At 42.1% G+C, this 23,373-nt stretch overlaps 1 protein-coding gene across 2 annotated transcripts in view; it reads left to right on the top strand.

Annotated features, from left to right (window-relative positions):
• RFX4 (regulatory factor X4) overlaps positions 1-23,373 on the top strand; it is a 162,680-nt gene that overhangs the window by 97,661 nt on the left and 41,646 nt on the right. For both annotated transcript variants that reach the window (XM_046010817.1, XM_046010816.1), the window contains exons 9-11: positions 17,025-17,125; positions 19,162-19,220; positions 22,936-23,080. In XM_046010817.1, coding sequence (XP_045866773.1) covers positions 17,025-17,125; positions 19,162-19,220; positions 22,936-23,080 — 305 coding nt within the window. The remainder of the gene's footprint in view (positions 1-17,024; positions 17,126-19,161; positions 19,221-22,935; positions 23,081-23,373) is intronic.

Raw genomic sequence — 23,373 nt, 5'->3', positions numbered from 1 at the left:
TTATTCTTAGACATTTATCAATTTGTTGCTATTTTGAGTGCAGGCTTCTCCTCTACAGCTCTTGACGGTTGGTGGTTTAGGTATATGAAAGCTACTGATATCTGTGTGTTATATTTGGAGCTGGCTATGCCAAGCTTATCTTGTTGTTGTATTTCTTTTTTCAGGTTCTTACATTTTCCATGTTTAGAATCCTGTTATCTATAAATACAGATAATTTTACTGTTGTTTTTCTAATTTTTATACCTCTCATTTATTTCTCTTACCTAATTACATTGGCTTATGCCTCAAGAACATGTTGAAGTTCTTGACTTTAATGAAAATGCATTGTGTTTCTCCATTAAACATTGTGTTGGTTTTTGAATTAAGATTGACATATTTTATCATGTTAAGGAATGTCTTTATTTCCTTAATTCATTAAATCTTTCGTGAAGGGTGTTGTTGAATATTATCCAGTGGTTTTCTTCATCTATGGAAATTATTACATTATCTGTCTCCTAATACTGAACCATTCTTGCATTCTTAGAGTAAACCCCACTTTCTCATAGTATATTTTCTTTAATGTGCTACAGGATTTTATTTGCTAATGTTTTATTTAGAGGTTCTACATCAAAGTCATAAAGTGAGATTGGTCTGCGATTTTCTTTTTGTATTTAATCATCATTAGTTGTTGGTATCAAGGTTATTCTTGCTTCATAAAAGAAATCTGGAAGCTTCTCCCCACCCCCATTTTTCCCTGTGCTCTGACACACTTTAAATAGCACTGAAATTATTTGCTCTTGAAGTCCATGTAGAATTAATTGCCCTTTGAAGGCATCTGGGTGTGGTGTTTGTGGGAGTAAATCTTTGAAATTTTTCTTATTTCTTTTTCTATAGTAATTGGTTAGTTTAGATTTTCTGTCTTCTCTGAGGTGAGTTTTGGTAAAGATCTTTAAATGTATTTGCTGAGGGTTAAATGTATTTCTATATTATATTTATTATAATATAATATAATATAATATTATAATATACTATATTATAGTATATTATATACTATATTATATTAATATAATATATTAAATGTATTTCTAGATCTTTTAATGTATTTGCTGAGGGTTGAGCAGAGTGGATTTGTAGACTCATTGAATTTCCTCTGTGTCTCACTATTTCTGCTTTAATACATTTCAGTTGGTGTACTTGGGCTTTCTGCTGCTTCTCTGTGATTAAGTTACCAGTTTGATTTTTTCAAGGCCCATGCTCATCGATATATTTATTGGTGCCATTCCTCTTTCTTTTTTCTAATACAGCAAATTATTTTAACTCATCTCTTTTACTTTCCTAAGTTTACTCTGTTCTTCATTTATTCAACCCAAACCAACTGACCAAAAAACAGATGCTTGATTTACTTACTTACTTTCATTCTTGTTTACCAACATAAATATTTCAGACTTGGGTTTTTCTTTGAGCACTATTTGAGCTGCATCCCATAGGTTTTGATATGTAATATTTTAACATTGTTATTTCCTAGATATTTTGCAGCTTTGGTTTGGAGCTCTTCTTTACCCTAAAAATTTTTAAAGAGTCCTTAAAAACTTCTAGTTGTTGGGAGCTATTATTTTCTGGTTATGGGAGCTATTATTTTCTGGTTATGTTGTTCATTTTAGCTTTTATTGCCTTGTGATTAGTGACTGTTTCTGAACTATTTTTTCTTTTAAGATTTTACTTGTTTTCTAATACATGGTCAATATTGTGACACTTGGGAAAATGAAGCACTGTCTGTCTTCAAAGTATAGACTTTGACAGATCTGTATTTGGGTCAACATTATTGTTATTTATTCTGTTGTCTTAGAACTGGTCCACTTGGACTGTTATGGACCAAGACAGGTAAATAGGTTTCAGACTTATTACTAATACATGTTTAACTATTTCACCTTGAATCTCCCTTAATTTTTGTTTTTGAATGTTGATGCTATGCTATATGGTACTTTGATATTTCTAGCTGCTTTATCTTCAATGTAATACCTTCATTATGAATCACAACATCATCATTGTAAATTGTACTCTTAGCATTATTTTTGGTACACTTAACATTATAAAATCTAATTCAAAATTTTTTGGTGCAGAATTTAGGTTGTCTGATATTAAGATAATGACCTCTATGTTCTTTTTTTTCATCTGTCTGAATACATTTGCCCATCTTTTTATTTGTGACCTTTATAACTTACATACAGAACCATTCAGAATTTGTTTTATAGTTCAATCTGACCTTTTTTCTTACTAGGTAAGTCTGGCCCAATTACATTTATTGACACAACAGATACTTTTGTTCTTAGTTCTTTCATTTCATTTTATATTATTACATAATATGTTTATAGCTTTTTATTTAATTTTATTTTTAAAATTCAGGCTTATTGACATATACTTTATCTATAACAACATTAGCCATTTTTAGTGTATACAGTTGCTCCTTGAACAACACAGGTATTGGTTGTCAAACCCCTGTGCAGTTGAAGATTTGTGTATAACTTTCAACTCTCCCAAAACTTGACTGATAGCTGACTGCTGACCACAATTCTTGCCAATAACATAAAGAGGCATGAAACAAAAACAGATTTTGTATGTTACGTGTATTATATACTGCATTCTTACAATAGAGTAAGCCTGAGAAAAGAAAATGCCATTAAGAAAATCATAAGGAAGAAAAAATAAATAACAACAGTGCAGTATTTATTTAAAAACAATTCCCCGTATAACTGTGCTCACACAATTCACACCCATGTTGTTCAAGATGTAGTTTCATCACTTTAAAAAATGTTCTCATGCCCCTCTTCCTCCCTCTGCCAGCCCCTTATTATTTGGGGTTTGCATGACATGTCCTTTTCCACCCTGTTACCCTGTATCTTCGTATTTAAAGTAGGTCTCGTGTAGCCAATATAGTAAACTCTTGCTTTTTTATTCAATCTGACAATTTTTACTTCTAGTTGCTATGTCTAGACCTGTGCATTTAATATTAATGATGCAGTTCATTAAAGAATTCCCTCTTACTAGTTGTTTTCTTTTTTTTTAAGATTTTATTTATTTGAGAGCAAGCGAGTGAGTGAGCATGAGCAGGGGGAGGGGCAGCGGTAGAGGGAGAAGCAGACCCCACTGAGCAAGGAGCCCAACGTGGTCCTTGATCTTAGGACTCCAGGTCATGACCTGAACCAAAGCAGACACTTAACTGACTGAGCCATCCGGGCACTCCTCTTTTCTTTTCTTTCTTTTTTTTTAAAAAGATTTGTTTATTTAGTTTTAGAGAGAGAGAAAGCACAAGTACATGGGGGAGAAGGGGCAGAGAGAGAATTTTCTTTTCTTTTCTTTTCTTTTAAGATTTTATTTATTTATTTGACAGAGAGAGAGATCACAAGGAGGAGGAGTAGCAGGCGACAGAGAAGGAGAAACATCTTTCCCGCTGAGCTGGGAGTGGGAGCCCAATGTGGGACTTGATCCCAGGACCCTGAGATCTTGACCTGAGCCAAAGATAGACACTTAACCAACTGAGTCACCCAGGCAATTCAGAGGAAGGGAATTTTCAAGCAGACTCCCCACTGAGCACAGAGCCCCACATGGGGCCCGATCTCACAACCCATGAGATCATGATCTGAGCCAAAACCAAGAGCCGGACTTTCAAAGGACTGAGCCACCCAGGTGTCCCCTACTATTTTCTATTACTTCCTTCTGTTTTTATCCCTTTTTCCTCTCTTTGTGCCTCGTTTTAGGTTAAATTTTTGTATCACTCTATTTTATCTCCATAATCAGACTGTTCTTTATACCTGTTACAAAAAAAATCTTAGTGGTTGCCTTACTTGCAGCCTACCTTCAGATGACACCATGTTGCTTCCCACGTTGTGTAGGGACCTCCCAACAGTCTGCCCCCAATCCATCCTCTCATTTTTTATGCTGCTGCTGTCCCACATTTTGGATTCGTATACACTCCTAACTCACATGTGTTGTTACTGTTTTTGCTTTAGATAACTATCCTTTAGACTGGTTAAAGATATAGAAAACAATCTTTTTAAAATTTACCTTCAGTCTAGTGATTTTTGATCCTCGTTTCTTTACATAAAATCCCAGTTTCTGTGATATATTGTCATATCCCCTGCCTGAAGAATCTTCTAAAACTTCTCTCATATTGTCGGTCTGCTGTTAATGAATTTTTTCAGCTTTTGTTGGTCCAAAAAAGGCTTTATTTCTTTTTCATTTCTGAAAGGTACTTTTGGTGGGTGTGGCATTCTGGATTCACAAGTTTTCTGTCTTGTTTTGTTTTCAGCACTTTACAGATTTTAATCCGTTTTTTTCCGACTTGCATGTTTGCACATCTTTTCTACTCAGTATACAGTGTGCCTCCCCCTCCCACCCCCCCGGCTGCCTTCAAGATTTTTCTCTATCTTTGGTTTTTAGCTGTTTGAATATGACATGTCTAGTCGTTTTGTTTTGTTTTGTTTTTAATCCTGCTTGAGATTTTCTGAACTTGGATCTGTGCTTTGATGTATTCCCTTATATTTGAAAACTCCCTGCCGTTATCTTCTGCTCTGTCTTCTCTCTCTTTCTCTTCCTTCTGTTATTTCAGTTACATGCGTGTCAGACCTTTCCATACTGTTCCACTACTTGGAGGCTCTGTTTTGTTTTGTTTTTTTAAGATTTTATTTATTTATTTGACAGACACAGATCTTAAATACATACACAGACACAGATCTTAAGTAGACCGAGTGGCAGGCAGAGAGAGAGGAGGAAGCAGGCTCCCTGCCGAGCAGAGAGTCCGATGTGGGTCTCGATCCCAGGACTGTGGGATCTGAAGGTGACCTGAGCTGAAGGCAGAGGCTTTAACCCACTGAGCCACCCAGGCGCCCTTGGAGGCTCTGTTTAACTTTTTTTTTCACTCATTTTGTGGTTTGGTTTAGGTCATTTTTTATTGGCCTATCTGCAAGCTTACTGACTTTTTTTCTAGTATATGTCAACTTTACTGATGGAGCTGTTGATGGCATTCTTCATTTCTGTTGCCATGTTTTGTTTTTATTTTCATTTCTAACATTTCATTTTTATTATTTCTCTTTCTCCTGAAATTCCTCATCTGTTCATCCTTATTGTTAATCTTTTCCGTGGGAGCCTTTGGCATATTAACTATGGTTATTTTAAATTCCTTGTTTGATAGTTTCTTTTGATTGCTTCATCTCTTGAGAGTGGACTCTTTCTCTTTTCAAAATGTTTATTTTTGGAGTATATATTTTTTATATTATATATTATAAATATTTATATATATATTATATATATAAATATATATATTTATATATATATATACTCCTATATATATATATATATATATACTCCAAATAATATATTTATTTGGAGTATATATATTGACCTACAATGTTACATTGGTTTCAGGCATACAGCATCGTGATTGGAAAATTCTATACATTATCAGCGCTCATTGAAATAAGGGTAGTTACCATCTGTCACTATCCAACATTATTATAATATTGACTATATTCTCTATGCTGTACCTTTCATCCCTGTGACTGACTTGTTTTGAAACTGAGAGTTGGTATGTCATAATTCCCTTTGCCTGTTTTGCCCATCCTCCCTATCCCCCTTCTGTCGGGCAACCACCAGTTTGTCCTCTGTATTTATTTATTTTTTTTTTTAAAGATTTTTTTATTTGTTTATTTGACAGATCACAGGTAGGCAGAGAGGCAGGCAGAGAGAGAGGAGGAGGCAGGCTCCCCGTTGAGCAGAGAGCCCGATGTGGGGCTTGATCCCAGGACCCCGGGATCATGACCTGAGCCGAAGGCAGAGGCTTTAACCACTGAGCCACCCAGGCGCCCCAGTCCTCTGTATTTATGAGTCTGTTTCTGGTTTTTTGTTTGGTCATTTTGTTGGTTTTTAGAATCCATGTATAGGTGAAATCCTATGGCATTTGTTTTTTTGGTCTGATTTATTTCACTTAACATAATACTTTCTAGGTTCATGCATTTTTGTTGCAAATGGCAAAATCTCATTCATTTTGTGGTGAAGGAATATTCTGTTGTGTATCTGTGCCACATTTTCTTTATATATTAATTGATGGACACTTGGGCTACTTCCATATCTTAGCTATTGTAAATATGCTGCAGTGAATATAGGAATGCACATAGCTTTTCAAGTTAGTGTTTTGATTGTGAGTCAACAGCCAGAGTGGAATTACTGAATTGTGTGGTATTTCTATTTGGAATTTTCTGAGGAACTTCCCTACTGTTTTCCGCAGTGATTGGATTAATTTACATTCTCACCAACAGGGCGGAGGGTCCCCTTTCCTCCATATGTTCACCAACGCTTAGTAGTTTTTGCCTTTTTGATACTAGCCACTGTGACTGGTGTGAGGTAACATCTCATTGTGGTTTTGATGTACATTTCCCTGGTGATGAGTAATGTTGAGCATCGTTTCCTGTGTCTGTTTGCCATCTGTATGTCTTCTTTGAAAAATGTCTGTTCAAGTTCTCTGCTTATTTTTAATTTGATTACCTGTTTTTTGGTGTTGAGTTGTATATGTTCTTCATATATTTTGGACGTTAACCCCTTGTTGATATATCATTTGCAAATATCTCCTTCCATTCAGTAGGTTGCCTTTTTGTTATGTTGATGATTTCTTTTACTGTGCAAAAGCTTCTTACTTTATAAAAATTATATATATTATAAAATTTATATTATATATATATATTTTGTTATATGTATCTATATGTAGATACAGATGTATAATAGTTTATTTCTGCTTTTGTTTCCCTTGCCTAAGGAGACATGTCCATAAATGCATTACTAAGACCAGTGTCCAAGAGCTTACTGCCTAGGTTTTCTCTCTTAGGAGTTTTATGGTTTCAGGTCTCATATTTACGTCTTATTTTGAGGGGGTTTGTGGGTGTGTTTTTGTCTTGTTTTTCCAACACCATTTGCTGCAAAGACTGTCTTTTGCCCATTGTATATTCTTGCCTCCTTTGCCATCGATAAATTGACCACAGGAGCATGGCTTTATTTCCGACTCTCTATCCTGTTCCAGTGATCTGTATGTCCATTTTGTCCCAGCACTTTACTGTTTTGATTACTTTAGCTTTGTAGTATATCTTAACATCTGGGATTGTGGTGTCTTTGTTCTTTCTCAAGATTGCTTTGGCTATTTGAGATACTTTGTGTTCCCATATAAATTTTAAGATTATTTGTTCTAGTTCTCTGAAAAATACTGTTGGTATTTTGAGAGTGATTGCATTGAATCTATAGATTGCTTTGGGTAGTAGGCCCATTTTAACAATATTAGTTCCTCCAGTCCATAAGCATGTATTTCTTTATGTTAGTTTATGTTGTGTTCTGTTTCTTTCATCAGTGTTTTATAGTTTTTCAGAGTACAGGCCTTCCACCTCCTTGGTTAAAGTTTATTCCTAGGCATTTTATTCTTTTTGGTGCATGTGTAAATGGGATTGTTCTCTTAGTTTCTTTTTCTGGGACTTCATTATTAGTGTATAGAAATGCAACAGATTTCTGCATATTTATTTTGTGTCCTGTAACCTCACTGAATTCACTTATTATTAGCTCTAAGAGTTTTATGGTGGACTCTTTAGGGTTTTCTATATATAGTATCATTTCATCTGCAAATAGGGACAGTTTTACTTCTACTTTACCAGTTTGGATGCCTTTTAATTCTTTCTCTTGTCTGATTGCTGTGGCCAGTGAGGATGTCCAGTACTCAATTGAATAAAAGTTGGTGATAGTGAACATCCTTGTCTTGTTCCTGATTTTAGAGGGGTAGCTTTCAGTTTTTCACTTTTGAATATGATGTTAGGTGATATATAACCTTTATTATGTCAATGTATGTTCCCTCTAAACCCACTTTGTTGATAGTTTTTATTATGAACTGATGTTGAATTTTGTCAAATGCTTTTCCTGCATCTATCCATCCTTCATTTTGTTAATGTGATGTATCATTTTGATTGATTTGTGTTAAATAAACATCTTGGCAATAAATCCCTCTAGATCCTGGTGAACGATCCTTGCAATATATTGTTGAATGCAGTTTGCTAATATTTTGTTGAGGGTTTTTGCATCTGTGTTCATCAGGGATATTGGCCTGTATTTTTCTTTTTCTGGTAATGTCTTTGGTTTTAATACCAGGGTAATGCTGGCCTCATAGAATGAATTTAGAAGCTTTCCTTTCTCTTTTGTTTTTGGGAAAAGTTTGAGAATAAGTATTAACTTTTCTTTGATTAATGTTTGGTTGAACTCACCTGTAAAGCTTTGGACTTTTGTTTATTGAGAGTTTTTTGTTTTTTGGTTTTTTTACTGATCAATTTTGTTACTAGTAAACAGCCTGTTCAGATTTTCCATTGCTTTCTGACTCAGGCTGGGAAGGGTTATATGATTGTAGGAATTTGTCCATTTTTCTTCTGGGTTTCCAATTTGTTGGTGTATAATATTTTGTAATAATTTCTCAATTTTTTCTGTAATGTCAGTACTTTCAGTTCTGATTTTATTGAGTCTTCTCTCTTTTTTCTTAATGAGTCTGACTAACGGTTTATCAATTTTATCTTTTTAAAGAACCTGCTCTTGGTTCCATTGATCTGTTGTTTTATAAGTTTCTGTTTCATTTATTTCCACTCTGATCTTTATTCCTTCCTTCCTTCTACTGACTTGGGGCTTTGTTCTTTTTCTAGTTCCTTTAGGTATAATATAGATTGTTTGAGATATTTTTTGTTTCTTGAAGTAGGCCTGTATCTCTCTAAACTTTCCTCTTAGAACTGCTTTTGCTACATCCCAAAGACTTTTGGACCGTTGTATTTTCAGTTTCATTTGTCTCTATGTATTTTTAAAATTTTTTTATTTAAATTCAATTTTGTTAACGTATAGTGTATTATTAGTTTCAGGGGTAGAATTTAGTGATTCATCAGTTGCGTTTAACACCCAGTGCTCATTCCAGCAAATGCCCTCCTTAATGCCCATCATTTCTTCTTTGATTTCTTCATTGACCCATTGGTTGTTTAGTAGAATTTTGTTTAGCCTCCACATGTTTGTGTTTTTTTCCAGTTTTTTTTTTTTTCCCAATAGAGTTCTGGTTTCATACCATTGTGATCAGAAAAGATGCTTAATAATATTTAAATATTAAACTAACGGAGACTTGTTTTCTGTCCTCACATGTGCTCTATCCTGGGAAATATTCCATTTGAACTTGAAAAGAACATGCATTCTGCTGTTTTTAGATGGAATGTTTTGAATATATCTATTAAGTCCATCTGGTCTAATGTATCATTCAAAGCCACTGTTTCCTTATTGATTTTCTGTTTCCTTATTGATTTTCTGCCTGGACGATCTACCATTGATGTAAGTGGGCTGCTAAGTTTCCCTACTATTAATGTGTCACTGTCAACTTCTCCGTTTATGTCTGTTAATGTTTGCTTTATGTATTTAGGTGCTCATGTGTTGGGCGCTAGATATTCACAATTGTTTTATCTTCTTTTTGAACTGATTCCTTTATGATTATGTCATGCCCTTCTTTGGCTCTTGTTACAGTCTTTATTTTAAAGTACTTTTTTTGCCTGATATAAGTATTGCTACCCATTTTTTTTTCTATTTTCACTCTCATTTTGCATCCCTTCACTTTCAGTCTGTATGTGTCTTAGGTCTGAAGTGAGTTTATTGTAGGTGGCATAGAGATGGGTTTTGTTCCTTTAATCCATTTAGTCATTATAGGTTTTTTTTCTTAATTTTCTGTGTGTCCTGTAATTTTTTATTGACTTCCAAACAGTGGTTGGAACAGTAGAGACTGAAGTAGAGAGTATTTATGCCTGGAAATAGACATGCTTCTTTTCTCCTAGACTCTTAATGTGAGGAGTTGAGTCCGTTGATTTAGGCATTGATTGCTTTGGGATTTTGTTTTTGTTATGGGTACCCTCAGTGAACTACCAGATTCATATTCTTCTGGGATACCCAGTGCTCAGGTTGGAAGTTTGTTTGTTGAAGGGGTTTTTCTCAATGTTGCTGCTACACCATTAGCGTTGGGCCTTCCCTGTTAGGGAAGTAGACACACTTGTCAGCCTCTTTGGGGCTGAGGTGGAGGTGTGGGGGTCCCCTGCTGTCCTGGCTTAACCCCAGCAAGCCCTGCGTTTTGGGGGATTCTCAGTGATCCACCCTCCCCATCGCCCCCCCCCCAGGAGAAACCTCTAATAATCTGAGCCTGTGATGATTTCTACCAAGATTAGAGAGCTTTTTCTTTTTATTTCTCCCACCTTCAATGGGTCTCTTTCTTTGCCCATGGTCAATAGTGTTTCTGTCCTTCCCCTAGCCACTTGAGGCTTCTGTTCCATAGGGGAGAGGGCTGGCTAGGACGTCATGCTTTCTCCCACGGCAGTGGTTGCTCCCCTCCTGCAGAACAGGTACCTCAGAGATAGGCTTCCTCCACTCTGTTCTCGGGGACTCTTCATGAGCACCAGACACAGTCTGTGGTGATCTTGTGAATAGGTGTACATTTCCTTTGCACCCATGGCTCTCAGAGTTCTATACCGTCATGTGAGTTCACACGTTGCCTTTAGCAGTTTGTTTTAAAAATTGCTGAGCTGAATTCTTTTTACTTAGCTGTCCCACTTTCCTCCCTCAGCCATGGACGGACCAGTCCCCAAATCCTCCTCTCTTTGGAGGTGACTGTCTTTCTGTGTATTCCAAGTTAAGCAGTTGTGACCTCAGCTATCCGATGGATTAGAGAACAGTTAGGACTTCGCAGATTATCTGGTTTTCTCTTGTTATGGTAGGAGCGTTGCTCTTTCTAATTTTCCACATTCTAGGTGGAACAGAAACACACCTAGAAAGGCAACAAAGAGAACATCCTGGTGGGATTGTGGTCAAATTTTAATCTCATGCTTTTCTGTATTTTTCTAGTGTTCTAATTAAGATGAGATTATTTTTATAATCCTGTGCATATGCGTATATAGCTGATTTTAAATTTTAAATATGCATAGGATTATAAAAATAAACACACACACACACACACATATATATATAGACCCCTTTAAGCTTTGAGTTATTCTTTCTTGTGCATTGTTGAAGGGAACTAGATAGTGGCCAAATGTGTATATCTTTGTTTTGTAGTGAAAAGGTACCTCTGGGGGTGGGGGGACAGGTCAGCAGGAGTGTAGACACCATTATATGAGGGCTTCACATTCCACTAGTGCTTACTGGGTGTTACACACAGGCCAGGCATCCGTGGTTTGTTAGGAAGCAGTTTGTGGGGTGCTAATGAAATGCTAACCCCTGCTGCCTCCTCTGTAGCTGGCTTGTCTTTATAGACATAAAAATTGAAGCTTAAGAGCTGAAATAACTTAAGTCTACTCTCAGTTGCAAATAAATGAAACAGCCATGGCTCAGCTGTTCATTCCACACTAAATAGTGTTTATTGATTACTACAACATGCAGGGTACTATGCTGAGTCCTGGAGCATCACATTAAAGATGACAAACATGCTCCCCACCCTCACTGAGCTCACAGTGTGCCCAAGGAGGCCATTTTTTAAAAAATGACATTGTTAACTGATTTGTATGATTTTGCCAAAATGATCCTTGACTTCGAAATCCAGCCCCTTTCCCATGAAATCAGGAAGAAAAAGTTACTCCAAAGACAGACTTCATCAGATAGCTAACTTTTCACAATTTTATGTACTCCTTCATCCCTGAAACCTGTTTGAGTGTCTTCTGTGTGCCCGGCCCTGTGCTTGGCCAGGGTAGAAATGAGATTTGACTTGGAGGTTCTCACCAGCTGACTAGCTCAGACCCACCCCTTACCTTCTCACTCAGTAGAGCATATTGAAAGTCTCTCTCTCTCTATATATATATATATAATATATATTATATATCATATAATTTATAGATTATATGATATATATATAATATATATAGTAATAGAGAGAGATATATCTCTCTCTATATATATCTATATATATCTTCTTTGGTGAACACGTGATAATATAGAGAGAACCATGAACCATTCGCTGTTTATAAGAAAAGTAGATCATTCTCAGACTTGGGCTTGTCACTTCTTGTGACCTCCCAGGGGATCCTGGCATAGTGGTTGTTAGTGATGATTGGTTTATCAGAAGTAAGGAAGCGTGTGTGTGCATGTACATGTGCACATGTGTGTAGGAGTGGTGGAAGGGCGGAGAAGATGAGCTAGCAGAGAAGCAAAGAGAAGACTGAGATACTAGAGCTTTGGAGGCACACACATGCAGCCTTCAGTCTTGGCTTGTCCATTTGCTTGTTGGATTTCCTTGGACAAATCACGTAACTTCTCTGAGCCTCAGTTTCTCACCTCTCTGCTGGGACTAACAGTAGTACCTATCGCACAGGGTAGATGTGAGGGTTAAATAAGAAAATACGTGTGAAGTGTTTAGCACTTGGCACACTGCACTCATTAACAGCAGCTGGTATTAGTGCGGTTGCTGTTGTACCAGCCTCTGGGCTGGAAGTCATTCAGAGAGTTACAAGTGTGGACTTAAGATGCAGGAGAAGGGCTGAAGCAGGGGCTGTAGACAAGAGAGCCACCTGCACAAAAGGGATGGGAAGGTATAACACTGGATTTGGGGACAGACCCTGGGAGTGCCAGCCTGGGGAGTGAGATGGAAGGAGATGGGGTAGTCAGCAGAGAACGGGGTCAGACCACAGGGTGTATACCATTGGAGGAGAGTCTGTGAGAAAAAGGGTGATGGTCAGGGTCATCTGAGGCTGCAGGAAGGTGGAGCGGGCCAGGGGGCATCTCCAGGCTAGGTGATCTGGAGGCTAGCTCCTCACTTGCTCATGTTCAGATCACTCCTAAAAGTCTGTGCCAGTTCCAAGTCCCAAAATGGAATCATTTCCAAGATGAGTCTCTTCCCACTTTTCTTCAGTGTAATAAAATCAAATGATTGCACAAAGCAAAAGGACCATCTCAGGTCCTGCTGCTTACTTCCTGCTCCCATACAAAGGGCAGCTCCTCTACTCCAGCTGCAAGTAATGGCCTCTGGGGAAGATGTGATGGGTGGTCAATGGCAGCCCACCCTCCTGGATGGTCCAGCAGCCATCAGATGATTACTCCACACACTTCTCTAAATTTTGACCTCTGTCAAGAGTGGCCAAATGCTCTGAGAAGTCTTCTCACTTCAAAGTTGGATCCAGTGTGCTAATCACTGAGAATGTACTTGGGCTTTATTACGTGTGCAGTACTTTTGGTTCACTCAGTATTCAACATTTATTAAGTACCTCCTGTGTATCAGGCACTGTGCTAGGCACAGGGGGTACATATACCGCTTTTCTTTCATGAAGACATCTTTGACAACCTTCTTTCCTCATACACCCACAACCACTCACCAGGACATCATGCTTGGCTCTGCCTTCCAGGTATTTTAATCTGACCATATCGCATTATTTCCACTGTTACCATCCTCATCCAGGATGCTTTGTTGCCTGGATTGTTGGGATAACCTTCAAACAGATCTCCCTGCTCTGTCCTTGCCCTTCTAAACTCAATTTTCATCTCAGGAACCAGGCTGATCTTTTTAAAACATATGGCAGGCTAACTAGTGTTGAGATATTTGGTAGAGCTGGAAGCGTGAGGAGACTGGCAGTTTCAGATACTGTGGTCAGCACTTGAACCCAACCTCTAAAGTTGCTAAGGAAGGGAGAAAACTGGCTGCAGTCTGGGGCAGGAGCTTTCCAAGCTGGGAGAACAGCAGATGCAAAGGCCATGGTGAGGTTGTCAAGGACCTGAAGAAAGAGAAAGCAAGCTGCTGCTGTGTGAATTGAGTAAGCTGGCGGGAGTGGGGGTGGTGAGAGGGAGTGGGAGGAGCTGAAGTCAGACAGATAAAGGGGGGCACAGTGTGATGTCTGGCACTATGCTAGGTGCTAAACACACTGAGAAGCAAAATAGACATAGCCCCTTGCCCTCCACATCAGAGCATACAGTCTATTGGGAAAGATGGACATGAACCAGATAATCACACAAATCAGTGTATAGTTACCAACTGTCACAACTTGCCCCTTCAAGAAGAACAATCAGGGGCTCTGACCTAGATTAGGGGGCTTCAGAGAAAGTTTTTCTGTGGATGTGACAGTTGCTCTGAGATCAGATCAATGAGGAGTCGAATAGATGAAGAAGGGTTTGATGCTCTTGGGTGGAAGGATGCCAAGGTCAGAGACTCTGAGGTGGGAAAGAACTGGGCAGAGGCAAGAGAGGTTGAAACATGGTGAAGAAAGAGACTGCAAAGTGAGGCTGGAGAGGAAAGCAAGGCTAGAATGTGAGCTTTGGGGATCGTGGTTAGGATTTTGGTCTTTACTGTAAGAAGAATATGAAAGTATTGGGGGGTTTTTAATCAGAAGGTGAACTAGATCAGAATTGCAAGTGTTTTGGAGAAATCCCTCTTGAAATGTGGAAGACAAGGTAGAGGTGGGGAGGTGAGCAGAGCAGGTAGGCTCTTGTACCCACTGTTGCAGAAGCTGCAGTACTGGCCTGGGTGAGAGATACTGATAGGTGGGAGAAGAGGGAAAGACTGGCTGTGGCTGAGAGAAACTTGGAGATAAACATCGGCAGTACCTGCTCATGGCACAAGAGACTATTCAAGTGTCAAAAACCAGATGCAGTAAAAGAGGAGCAAGCAGCCATTACAAGTCTTATGGTGTGGCACAGAGGGCAGACAGGGGCCACCTGTGAAGTTCTCGTGCCTTAAAACAAATTGTAACTTCATTCGATCTATTCTTTAGGGCTGTCGGTTTATGAGAAGCATGCAGGATAGATGAACAGGTTAAATGGTACTATGAGGATGTCAGCCAAATCAGAGGATGGGACATTCCAGGGAACAAATAACAGGAGGGGGTCAAAAAACCAATGGCATGAAAGAGACTTTTTTAAAAGTCTTTAGAAATAGAACAAGGCAATTTTTTGTGCAATGTGTAGACCTTGTTTGGATCCTGGATTCAAAGAAACCAAAAGACTGCTCTGAGAGAAATAGAGAAATTCGAGGACAGACTGGGCTTTAGATAATATTAAGGAATTGATGTTAATTCTGGTAAGTATACTAATGGTAATGGTAGTTTTAAATGTGTGTGTGTGTGTGTGTGTATGTGTGCGCGCACATACATACATGTTTAAGTGCATGTTGGAAGATGGACACAAAGTTTCTGAAATGATACATCATGAATTTGTTTGTAGTGTTCCAGAAAAGACAGAGCAACATGTGATAAACTGACCTGGGAAAATGTTGCTCTTTATTGGAGCTGGGTCAGATATACTTGAAGGTTTATTATACCATTCTGTCTTGGGGTATATTTGAAATTTCTCCACACAAAAAAGTTGAAAACAAAAATTTTTGGGAAAGTAGAGTTCCCAGTGAAATAGGGAACATAAGAAAAGAATGTCTGATGGAGAAGGAATGAGTTCAGTTTGGATGTGGTGAGGTTGATGTGCCTTTAGAACGCTAAGTGGAGGGGTGCTATACATGGTTGGTCTAGAGTTCTGAAGACCTTTGTTCTGGACCTCAAAAGCAAGTGTGCATAGTGACTAAAGCTGTGGTCACAGAGAAGTTATCCAGGGAAGGACAAAGTGTGACATGTGGGCCCAGGACTGGATGTGGAGAAGTTGGAGGAAGTAAAGGCCAGATAGAGGGGCTGAGTTTTGTGACTGAGAAGGAGTAGCCACAACACAGATGGGCCACAACCACCGGGGGAAGTGAAATGTTTCCAGATGAAGGAGGGGGCCAGCAGAGCCAAATGCTGCCAAGATGTCAAAGAGATGGGAACCAAAATGAGTCCACTGGGTTCACATCTGGATGCAGCTTACTGCCTGGTGGGAGCTGTTTAGGCTGAGGGACTGGAGTGAGTGAAAGGCGAAGGAAAGGAAAGAGTGTGGACAAGTCTCTAAAGAAGGATGTCTGTGAAGTGGAAGACAGAAGGTAGCACCCTGAAGAGAGAGCATGAGGAAATAAGAGGGTTTATTTTTAAGATGAGACATGCTTGGTGAGAGGAAGAGGTGAGATACCCCAGAGAAGGGGCAGAATGGTGGTGGGGTTCCTGAGGAGGCAGGAGGGGATGACATGGGGTTGGCCCTTGATTCTGTCATGGTGGCCAGGGAGGAGAGCTGTGCTCCAGTGGAATGTTAGAAAGTTCTCCCTTTGCGGCTGCGTTCCCTGAGGAGTGGAGATGGTGCCCACTGCTGGTGGAGGGTCTTGGAGAAGGTTGGCAAAGTGAGGAGTGAAGGAAAGAGAAACTTGGTGGGACTGCCTGGGGGAGGGAGGGGGGGTTGGTGATTAGGGTCTGACAGGAGAGTCTGCGGGACACTACCCAGGGCCAGAGCCAGGTAGGCGGTGTTGCGGGGTATAGGGGTGTCGGGGGTGGGGGGTGAGGACAGCATGGATGCTCCATGGCGGCTGAGGTCCCATGGCGGCAAGCCAAAGGAGGACTCCAGGATGACATAGGACCCAGCCTCTGGTGTTCACAGTGAGAGCCTGAAAGCGGTTCTCAAAGTCCTCCTGGTTCCCATCTCTGGTACAAACTGCTGCAAACCTGCCGTCCTCTCACCCTTCACCCCCGGCCCCCACACAGAACCTCTGCTCTCCAAGCGGGATATGGTTTCAAGGTCAGGACTGTGGGTCAGTGCTTCCCAGTTCCTGCCAAGCGGCCCACATCAGGGGCAGCCGGAACCAGGCCGGGGGCGGGGGCACGGGGGGCACTGGGCCAAGAGTGGCAGCACAAGGTGCTGTCAGGCCCACCGCCCTCCCTCCACACCCTTCACACAGGCTTGTGCAGCAGCACGACCAATGACGCTCAGAGTGAGGGCGTCCTCCGGCAACCAGCGTGGGCACCAGAGCACGTTCCCTCCGGGCCCTGCTCATGCCCACACGCGCCGCGCGGGGCCACCCATCTTGCCCCTGAGGCCACTGTTCCGAGTGACACTGGCACGGCCAAAACACGATTCTAGAGCAACCCAACCAGGGCGGGCAACACACGAGGCACTTAAAACAGATCCTTTCTTCCTTCCAGCTTAACTCAGGTGATCCGAAAGTTTGCCAAGCAGCTGGATGAGTGGCTAAAAGTGGCTCTCCATGACCTCCCAGAAAACTTGCGGAACATTAAGTTTGAACGTAAGTACGAAGGTGGCGAGCCGAGGGGAAGGGAAAGCAACATTTTGGTGCCAAACAGTCTTATTTGGTTGTTCATGAAATGATAATAATAATAATAATAACTTCCACTTACTGTTTGCAAAGCACCAGATAGTAAGCCTAACGCTTTTCCTGCATGAACTTCCTCAGTGCTCCCAAAAGGTGTGTTACAGCTGGTGCCCTTCTCCTTGTATGGCAAATGAAAAGGCTTAGGGGGGTTAGTCAGTAGCAGAGGCAGGATTTCCCCCCAAGGTCTGTCTGTCCACACCAGAGTGTCTGCTCGTCACCACTATCTCGTCCCACTTAATCCTCATGCCACCACTGGGATACAGGGGGCGGCATCCCCACCCTGCAGATGAGGCTCCCGAGAGGAAGAGCAAAACCTCCCCAAAGCCACCCAGCCAGCAAGAAGGGGCCAGGAGTCAAACTCAAGTCTGGCCAACCCCAAAGCTCTGAGATTTCCTCAAAGCCCCTGCCCCCAAAAAGGTGGTGACGGGAGCCAGAGAAAGGCTTCAGGGCTTCACATATTCAATTCTCTGCCTAATGAGAAAGCCAAATTAATATTTCTCCTACGGGGATTAGGACTGTGATTTTTTTTTTTTTTTTTTTTTCTGCTGAGCATCACCAGCCATCCTCCCCCATTCGTTTTGCCTGAGAAAACCGGTCCTATTCCTCTGTCCTGGTGTTTCCGTACTTGTGGAAAGACGCACGTGCTACTCCACAAAGATGAAATGATTTTAAGCCAAACAAAGTTTTAAGATATAGGTTTCTTAAAGCAGCATTTGAATACAGCTTGCCATTCTTGCCCGGGAGTAAGTGGCGGCAGGGAAAATGAAGGGGATCAAATTACCCTCTCTGGGCAGGCACAGGGAGCCCTTTCAGACCCGCTCGGGGGCCGAGGCCGCCTGCAGTGCCCAGCACCTACTGATAAAGCCTGCTTTATTTCACGGCTCTCAGTTCTTTTCTTTTCATGAGCACTAAATTCCACATCACAAAGTTAAAGAAAAAGTAATTAAGGAGAAGGATTAACGATTGATCGGTCTGGAAAATTAGAAGTTCATTGGTGCCCCCCTCCCCCCCACCCCACGCCCTTTTTTCAAACCAAGCTGGCTCTGAGTACAAATTAGAATAATCCCAGGGAAATTTCTGCTTCTTGACCAGTTCAGAAATTAATGAGAAGAATGCCCTGCACCCGTTTTAATTATGCTGACAAAACGAACCTGTTGAAAGTTGGCGGCGAGGAGGTCTGTGGGACCTTCCACCTGTCGGGGCCCACGGGAACCCCTCTTCCCAGGGAACCTCAGGGGGACTTCGAGGATGGGCAAGGCATGGAAATGCTCACCACTCCAGACAACTCTGTGAGCGCGGAGACCTGAGGCTGGCACATGGCTTGTCTGCCTGGTCTTGAAATCTTCAGGTCGCCCCGCTTTGAACCATTAGCCTGTTTTATCAATGTCGTAAACAGGATCAGTGAAACTCACCAACAGGTCATGGAGATCATTTGATAAAAATGGCAGATTATGAATGCAAGCTCTATCCAAGACACAGCCCAGGGTCCCATCCTAAAATCTACCCCTCGCACCGCACACCACTGAGGCTCAATCAAGTTTCCCTATTAGATATACTACTTTTAAAGGGCCTTCTTCAAAGCTTCCACTCAATTCCAGCAATTATTTATGGGGAGAAGTGATTGAGCTTGCAATTAGCGAAATGAAAGACAAGTAAATAATTGCTTTTACTCACGGTTGATTGACGCCACAATTTCTCACACCTGCCAGTATGGCATGCGGTTGACTTTGAAATATGTACCCCAAATATCGCCGCTTTAGGAAATCATTGTCTCTACAGGAGAACAAAGAATCAAATGCAGGGTTTTGCCAGCAGGTGCATTAAAAAATAGGGTTGGACAGCGAGACAAATTTAGGCCAATAAGCCACTTTTTGAAATCCGCCCCTGGAAAATCCGAGGTGGGACCATACAGCGTGCAAATACTTCAGACTAACTCTTTCTTCTTGCAGTGTCGAGAAGGTTTTCCCAAATTCTGAGACGGCAAACATCACTGAATCACCTTTGCCAGGTACATGTCCTGCGGAGTCATTACCTGCGAGGGGCGCATGCACGGAACAGCTCCCCGGAGGAACTGTCGGGTGGGGCTGTTTGGTCGTTGAATGCAGCATAATAGGTGTTTGATATATTTTTACCGTTACCTTTCATTTCTGCCGATAAAGAATAAAAACATTAGGCAATCACGAAATAGTTTCGATTGACGTACAGAATAGCTTCTGACGTCAGTCGCCCCTTAACCATGCACCATGTTCTGGTGCAAGTTTGCATTTCCCTTGAGTGAATGAGGCTTTCTCAGCTATGGCTGGCACGTGAGCCTGGACCATTCTTTCTCTCGAGATGTTTTTGGTGCAGTGCAGAGGTCTGGTGGCATCCCCGGCATCTTCCCGCATGCCAACACCAGATGCCCGGCACCCCACCCCCAGGTACCAGCCCCAGTAGAGCCCCGGGGGCCCAGTGTCTGCCCTTGGAAGTCACAGAGATAAACGATTCACATGCATAAAGGGGGGGGGCGGTGATGTGCTGTGTATGTATCATCCCAAGGAGTTCAGAGCTGCACAGTATGTTAAATATTTACCCACTTTTATTTATTTAATCCGGATTTTTGTTCTTTTCAGCACTAAACTGACATATGCTTCCTATAAAAAATAAAGCAGTAACAAAAATGCGTACAGTGAAAGGCAGAATATCTCCCCATGACTCGTTGGTAATGATTCGATGGCATAAATCTTTGCGTTTCTCTTAAGTTTACACCTTAAGGAAGGGAATCGAAGCCTATTAAGGGCCCAGTTAACATTCGTTAGAACTTTTATGATCTTAAAGCAGAAGGGGCAAACTGGTGGCTACAGGTCAGATCTGGCCCTCAGATGGGTGGGGTTATTTTTGTTTGATTTGCATGTGTTCAAAAATTGTTTTACTTCGTTGTTAACAGTTGGCCCTAGGAGATGTCAGCTAAACAGCCCCTGAGCCACATTTCCCAGGGCAGGAAGCGAGTGGATGGGCCAAGCTCCTCTCCATCAGGCACTGTCCTCCTTGTCAGCCCCACTGCCTCTTAAGCTTGGCAGGACCCCCTCACTCCCACCTGCCACCTGCCTGCCTTCTTTGTGTGGGTGGGGTTTGCCACCTCTCCCTCATATCGTGGGATCTGGGTCGGTACTGTTTATTCAAGGTCAAGGTTGAAGGGAGGGGTTTCTACTTAGAGTGACCTGAAGGAAGCCTCCAGGCCAGTTCTGTATTCTGAAAATAAAGAACTACACTCCTGCGCACCTCACTGTTGCTACCCTGCCCCCGGCATAAAAGGCACAGCGGGTGATTTGGAAGATCTGGAAACCAGAGTTATACCTTCATGTTCATGCTGGTTGTGAGAGAGGCCACACCTGGGCACTGTTCCGGAATAAGGCAGAGCCCCACCAGATTAGTGGGATTTAGGGGAACAAACAAATATTGGCACAACAGAGAAACACTGCCGTATTTCTGAGGGTGCGTGCCTTCGGGTTCTTTCCCCAGCTTGGAAGAGCTGGGCTTGGATCATATTGGAGAACTAGGCATGGTTGTGATGCCTCCCTCCGGGGCTCAGGAAGCTTAAGGAAGCCTTTGAGCCTTTAATGCGTGTAGGTAAAAACATCCATACCTGTACCTACAGCCGCCAGCACACGTGTGCGCTCGCCCACGTGCACACATAAGCTCACTCTCCGCTTCCCACACAGACGGTACGTATTTTAATCAGCATGTGCTGCCTTTCCATCTTCATGGGATAAGCTCTCAGACACACTTCTGGACTAGCCAGAGGAACTGGGGTTGGTGACAGGAAGGAAACTCCATGGAACTTCCCAGCTAATATCCCAGCAAACTTTCCTAAACACATACAAGACAAGTCACGCTGAAACCCAGGATCTAAGTAACCAGGCCCTTTTCGGGTAAACTAAGCAAGCAGCTTGGCTTTCCTGTCTCGACCATTCATTGCAGAGAATCTTTGGAGCGCCTACTATGTGTCAGACACGATGTTTAGTGGTACTTGCCCTGAGCAGGAAAAAAAAAAGGTGAACGAAAAAATAATTAAGAGTACTAAGTGTTAGGAAGGAAACACAATGGAAATAGAGAATAATGGGGCACGTGAGTGTGACTGAGACGCAGGGGTTAGCGGAGGCCGCGCCACGGGTGTTGATCTTGTAGTTGGGGCGTGCGTGATGGCAGGATTGCTGGGCAGGGTGAGAGAGGACCGCTCCAGCTGGCCCGGAGCCATGAGCCCTGGCCCTGAGGTGTCCCTGCATTGCCACAACCAGCACGGACCTGAGTAACAGTAGCTCCTGTACTGAACTCTTCCTCCTTCAACTATGCCCTTTGCAAGCATTATCTCAAAGAGTCCCCCAACAGCAGCCTCCTTCAGAGGCAGGTCCTGTTCCCTCCATTTTCTAGATCAGGAAACCGAGGCAAATCTGCTGGCCTGCCCCAAATCAGCCAGCTCGTTAGCAGCAAGGCCAGGACTCGAACTCAATATATTTGAGTCCAGAATCCCAGACCTTTACTTCTGGTTGTTTTCATTATCATTAGAGATGGACCCAATTCATAGATTCATATATTTGAGGTCTCTGACCTTTAAAAAGTCCTATAGTGATTTAAGTAAGAGTTTACTTGTGCTCAGAGCGGGGAGAAAGGGGTTGTCAGTATTTGCCTTTGTCTGGAAATTCACACACATCAGGAGACTTTTAAAGATTTTATTTATTTATTTGACAGACAGAGATCACAAGTAGGCAGAGAGGCAGGCAGAGAGAGAGGGAGCAGGGTAGAAGCAGGCTCCCCGCCGAGCAGAGAGCCCGATACAGGACTCGATCCCAGGACTCTGGGATCATGACCTGAGCCGAAGGCAGCGGCTTAACCCACTGAGCCACCCAGGCGCCCCCAGGAGACTTTTAATGTCCATGTGTATCAGAAAATTTTTTTTCTCCACTTTGTTAAAGGCATTTTAAAAACATGCAAGCAAAGGAAATGATTCTGGAAATATTTTTCTTTGCTTATCAGCATTGTTGAATTTGGTGGTCCCAAGTATTGTTCCCATTCACCAGCTGCAGGGTTTGCGGAGGAAACCACAGGTTGAATGCTCACACGAGTGTGCTCACACAAACACCACAGGCACGTTAATGAGCAACTGAGTCTCAAGGTTTTGTTCCCCTTCCCTTCCTCTCATCATGATAGTCACCTAAAAACCAAAAAGCAGAAAGAGAAAGCTAGACCATAAACTGCTTCAGAATGCATTTATATGAAAAAGACACATGGTCAGATTGCTGAGATGAAAGCTGTCGTTGGCCCCCGGGCAGCAGGACCATTCCAAGGTCTGGGCCCATTGCTTCTCGGACACGAGAGAGACGTGGGTTATTAAGCACAGAGATCCCATCCTGCAAGCTTACATCTGTAGACTGACGGGTCTCTGGCCTTCATCCCATTGTTCCCCAGGGGTCAAGACCAAAGGGGCTGGGAACAGCAGGGTGTGGTCTACTCTCGGGCACCCTGGAGAAATCTTTTACACAGCTGAGAGAAGAGAGCCACAAGAGAAAAGACTGTACACGTCTTCTGAGTGATGGGCTCATCTGCTGATTTCCTGAAATGGAGTTTTCCTGAATTTCAAAGTAGTTTGCAAAATACCCTATGCAGATTCATTCAAAAGAAAATAACGTGCCGGGGTTTTAACCTAACAGCCCTCGAGCTAATGAGTTAATTGGCTTGGATTACAGGCATCTCGGACAGTGATCCACAGTGCAGACATCACATTCCAAATGCTGGAAGACTGGAGGAACGTGGACCTCAACAGCATCACCAAGCAAACCCTCTACACCATGGAGGACTCCCGCGATGAGCACCAGAAACTCATCATCCAGTGTAAGACGCTCTGCCAAGGGGTCTATCTTTTCTGGTTTTATTTTTAAAAGAAAGAAAAAGTATCTGCGCAAATATTTAAGTGGCATTCCCACCTTGTCCTTCCCCCTAGGTTCCCTTTCCTCTTATTGTTCCTGTTAAGTGGGTCAGCCCAGATAGGAGGACTAATTGATTCAAGAGGACGTGTGTCAACATCCCCGGGGAAAAGGGAGCCGGGTGCAGCTGGGCAGTGCACAGTGCCAGGCAGAAGGCCCCACCTGTGACTCTCGGCACCGGGCGTAGTCCCAAAGGTGGCA

The sequence above is a fragment of the Meles meles genome, chromosome 7, assembly GCF_922984935.1.
Source record: "Meles meles chromosome 7, mMelMel3.1 paternal haplotype, whole genome shotgun sequence".
Lineage (NCBI taxonomy): Eukaryota > Metazoa > Chordata > Mammalia > Carnivora > Mustelidae > Meles > Meles meles.
Note: the sequence above shows the minus strand (reverse complement) of the source record. Positions and strands in the feature narration are given on the sequence as shown.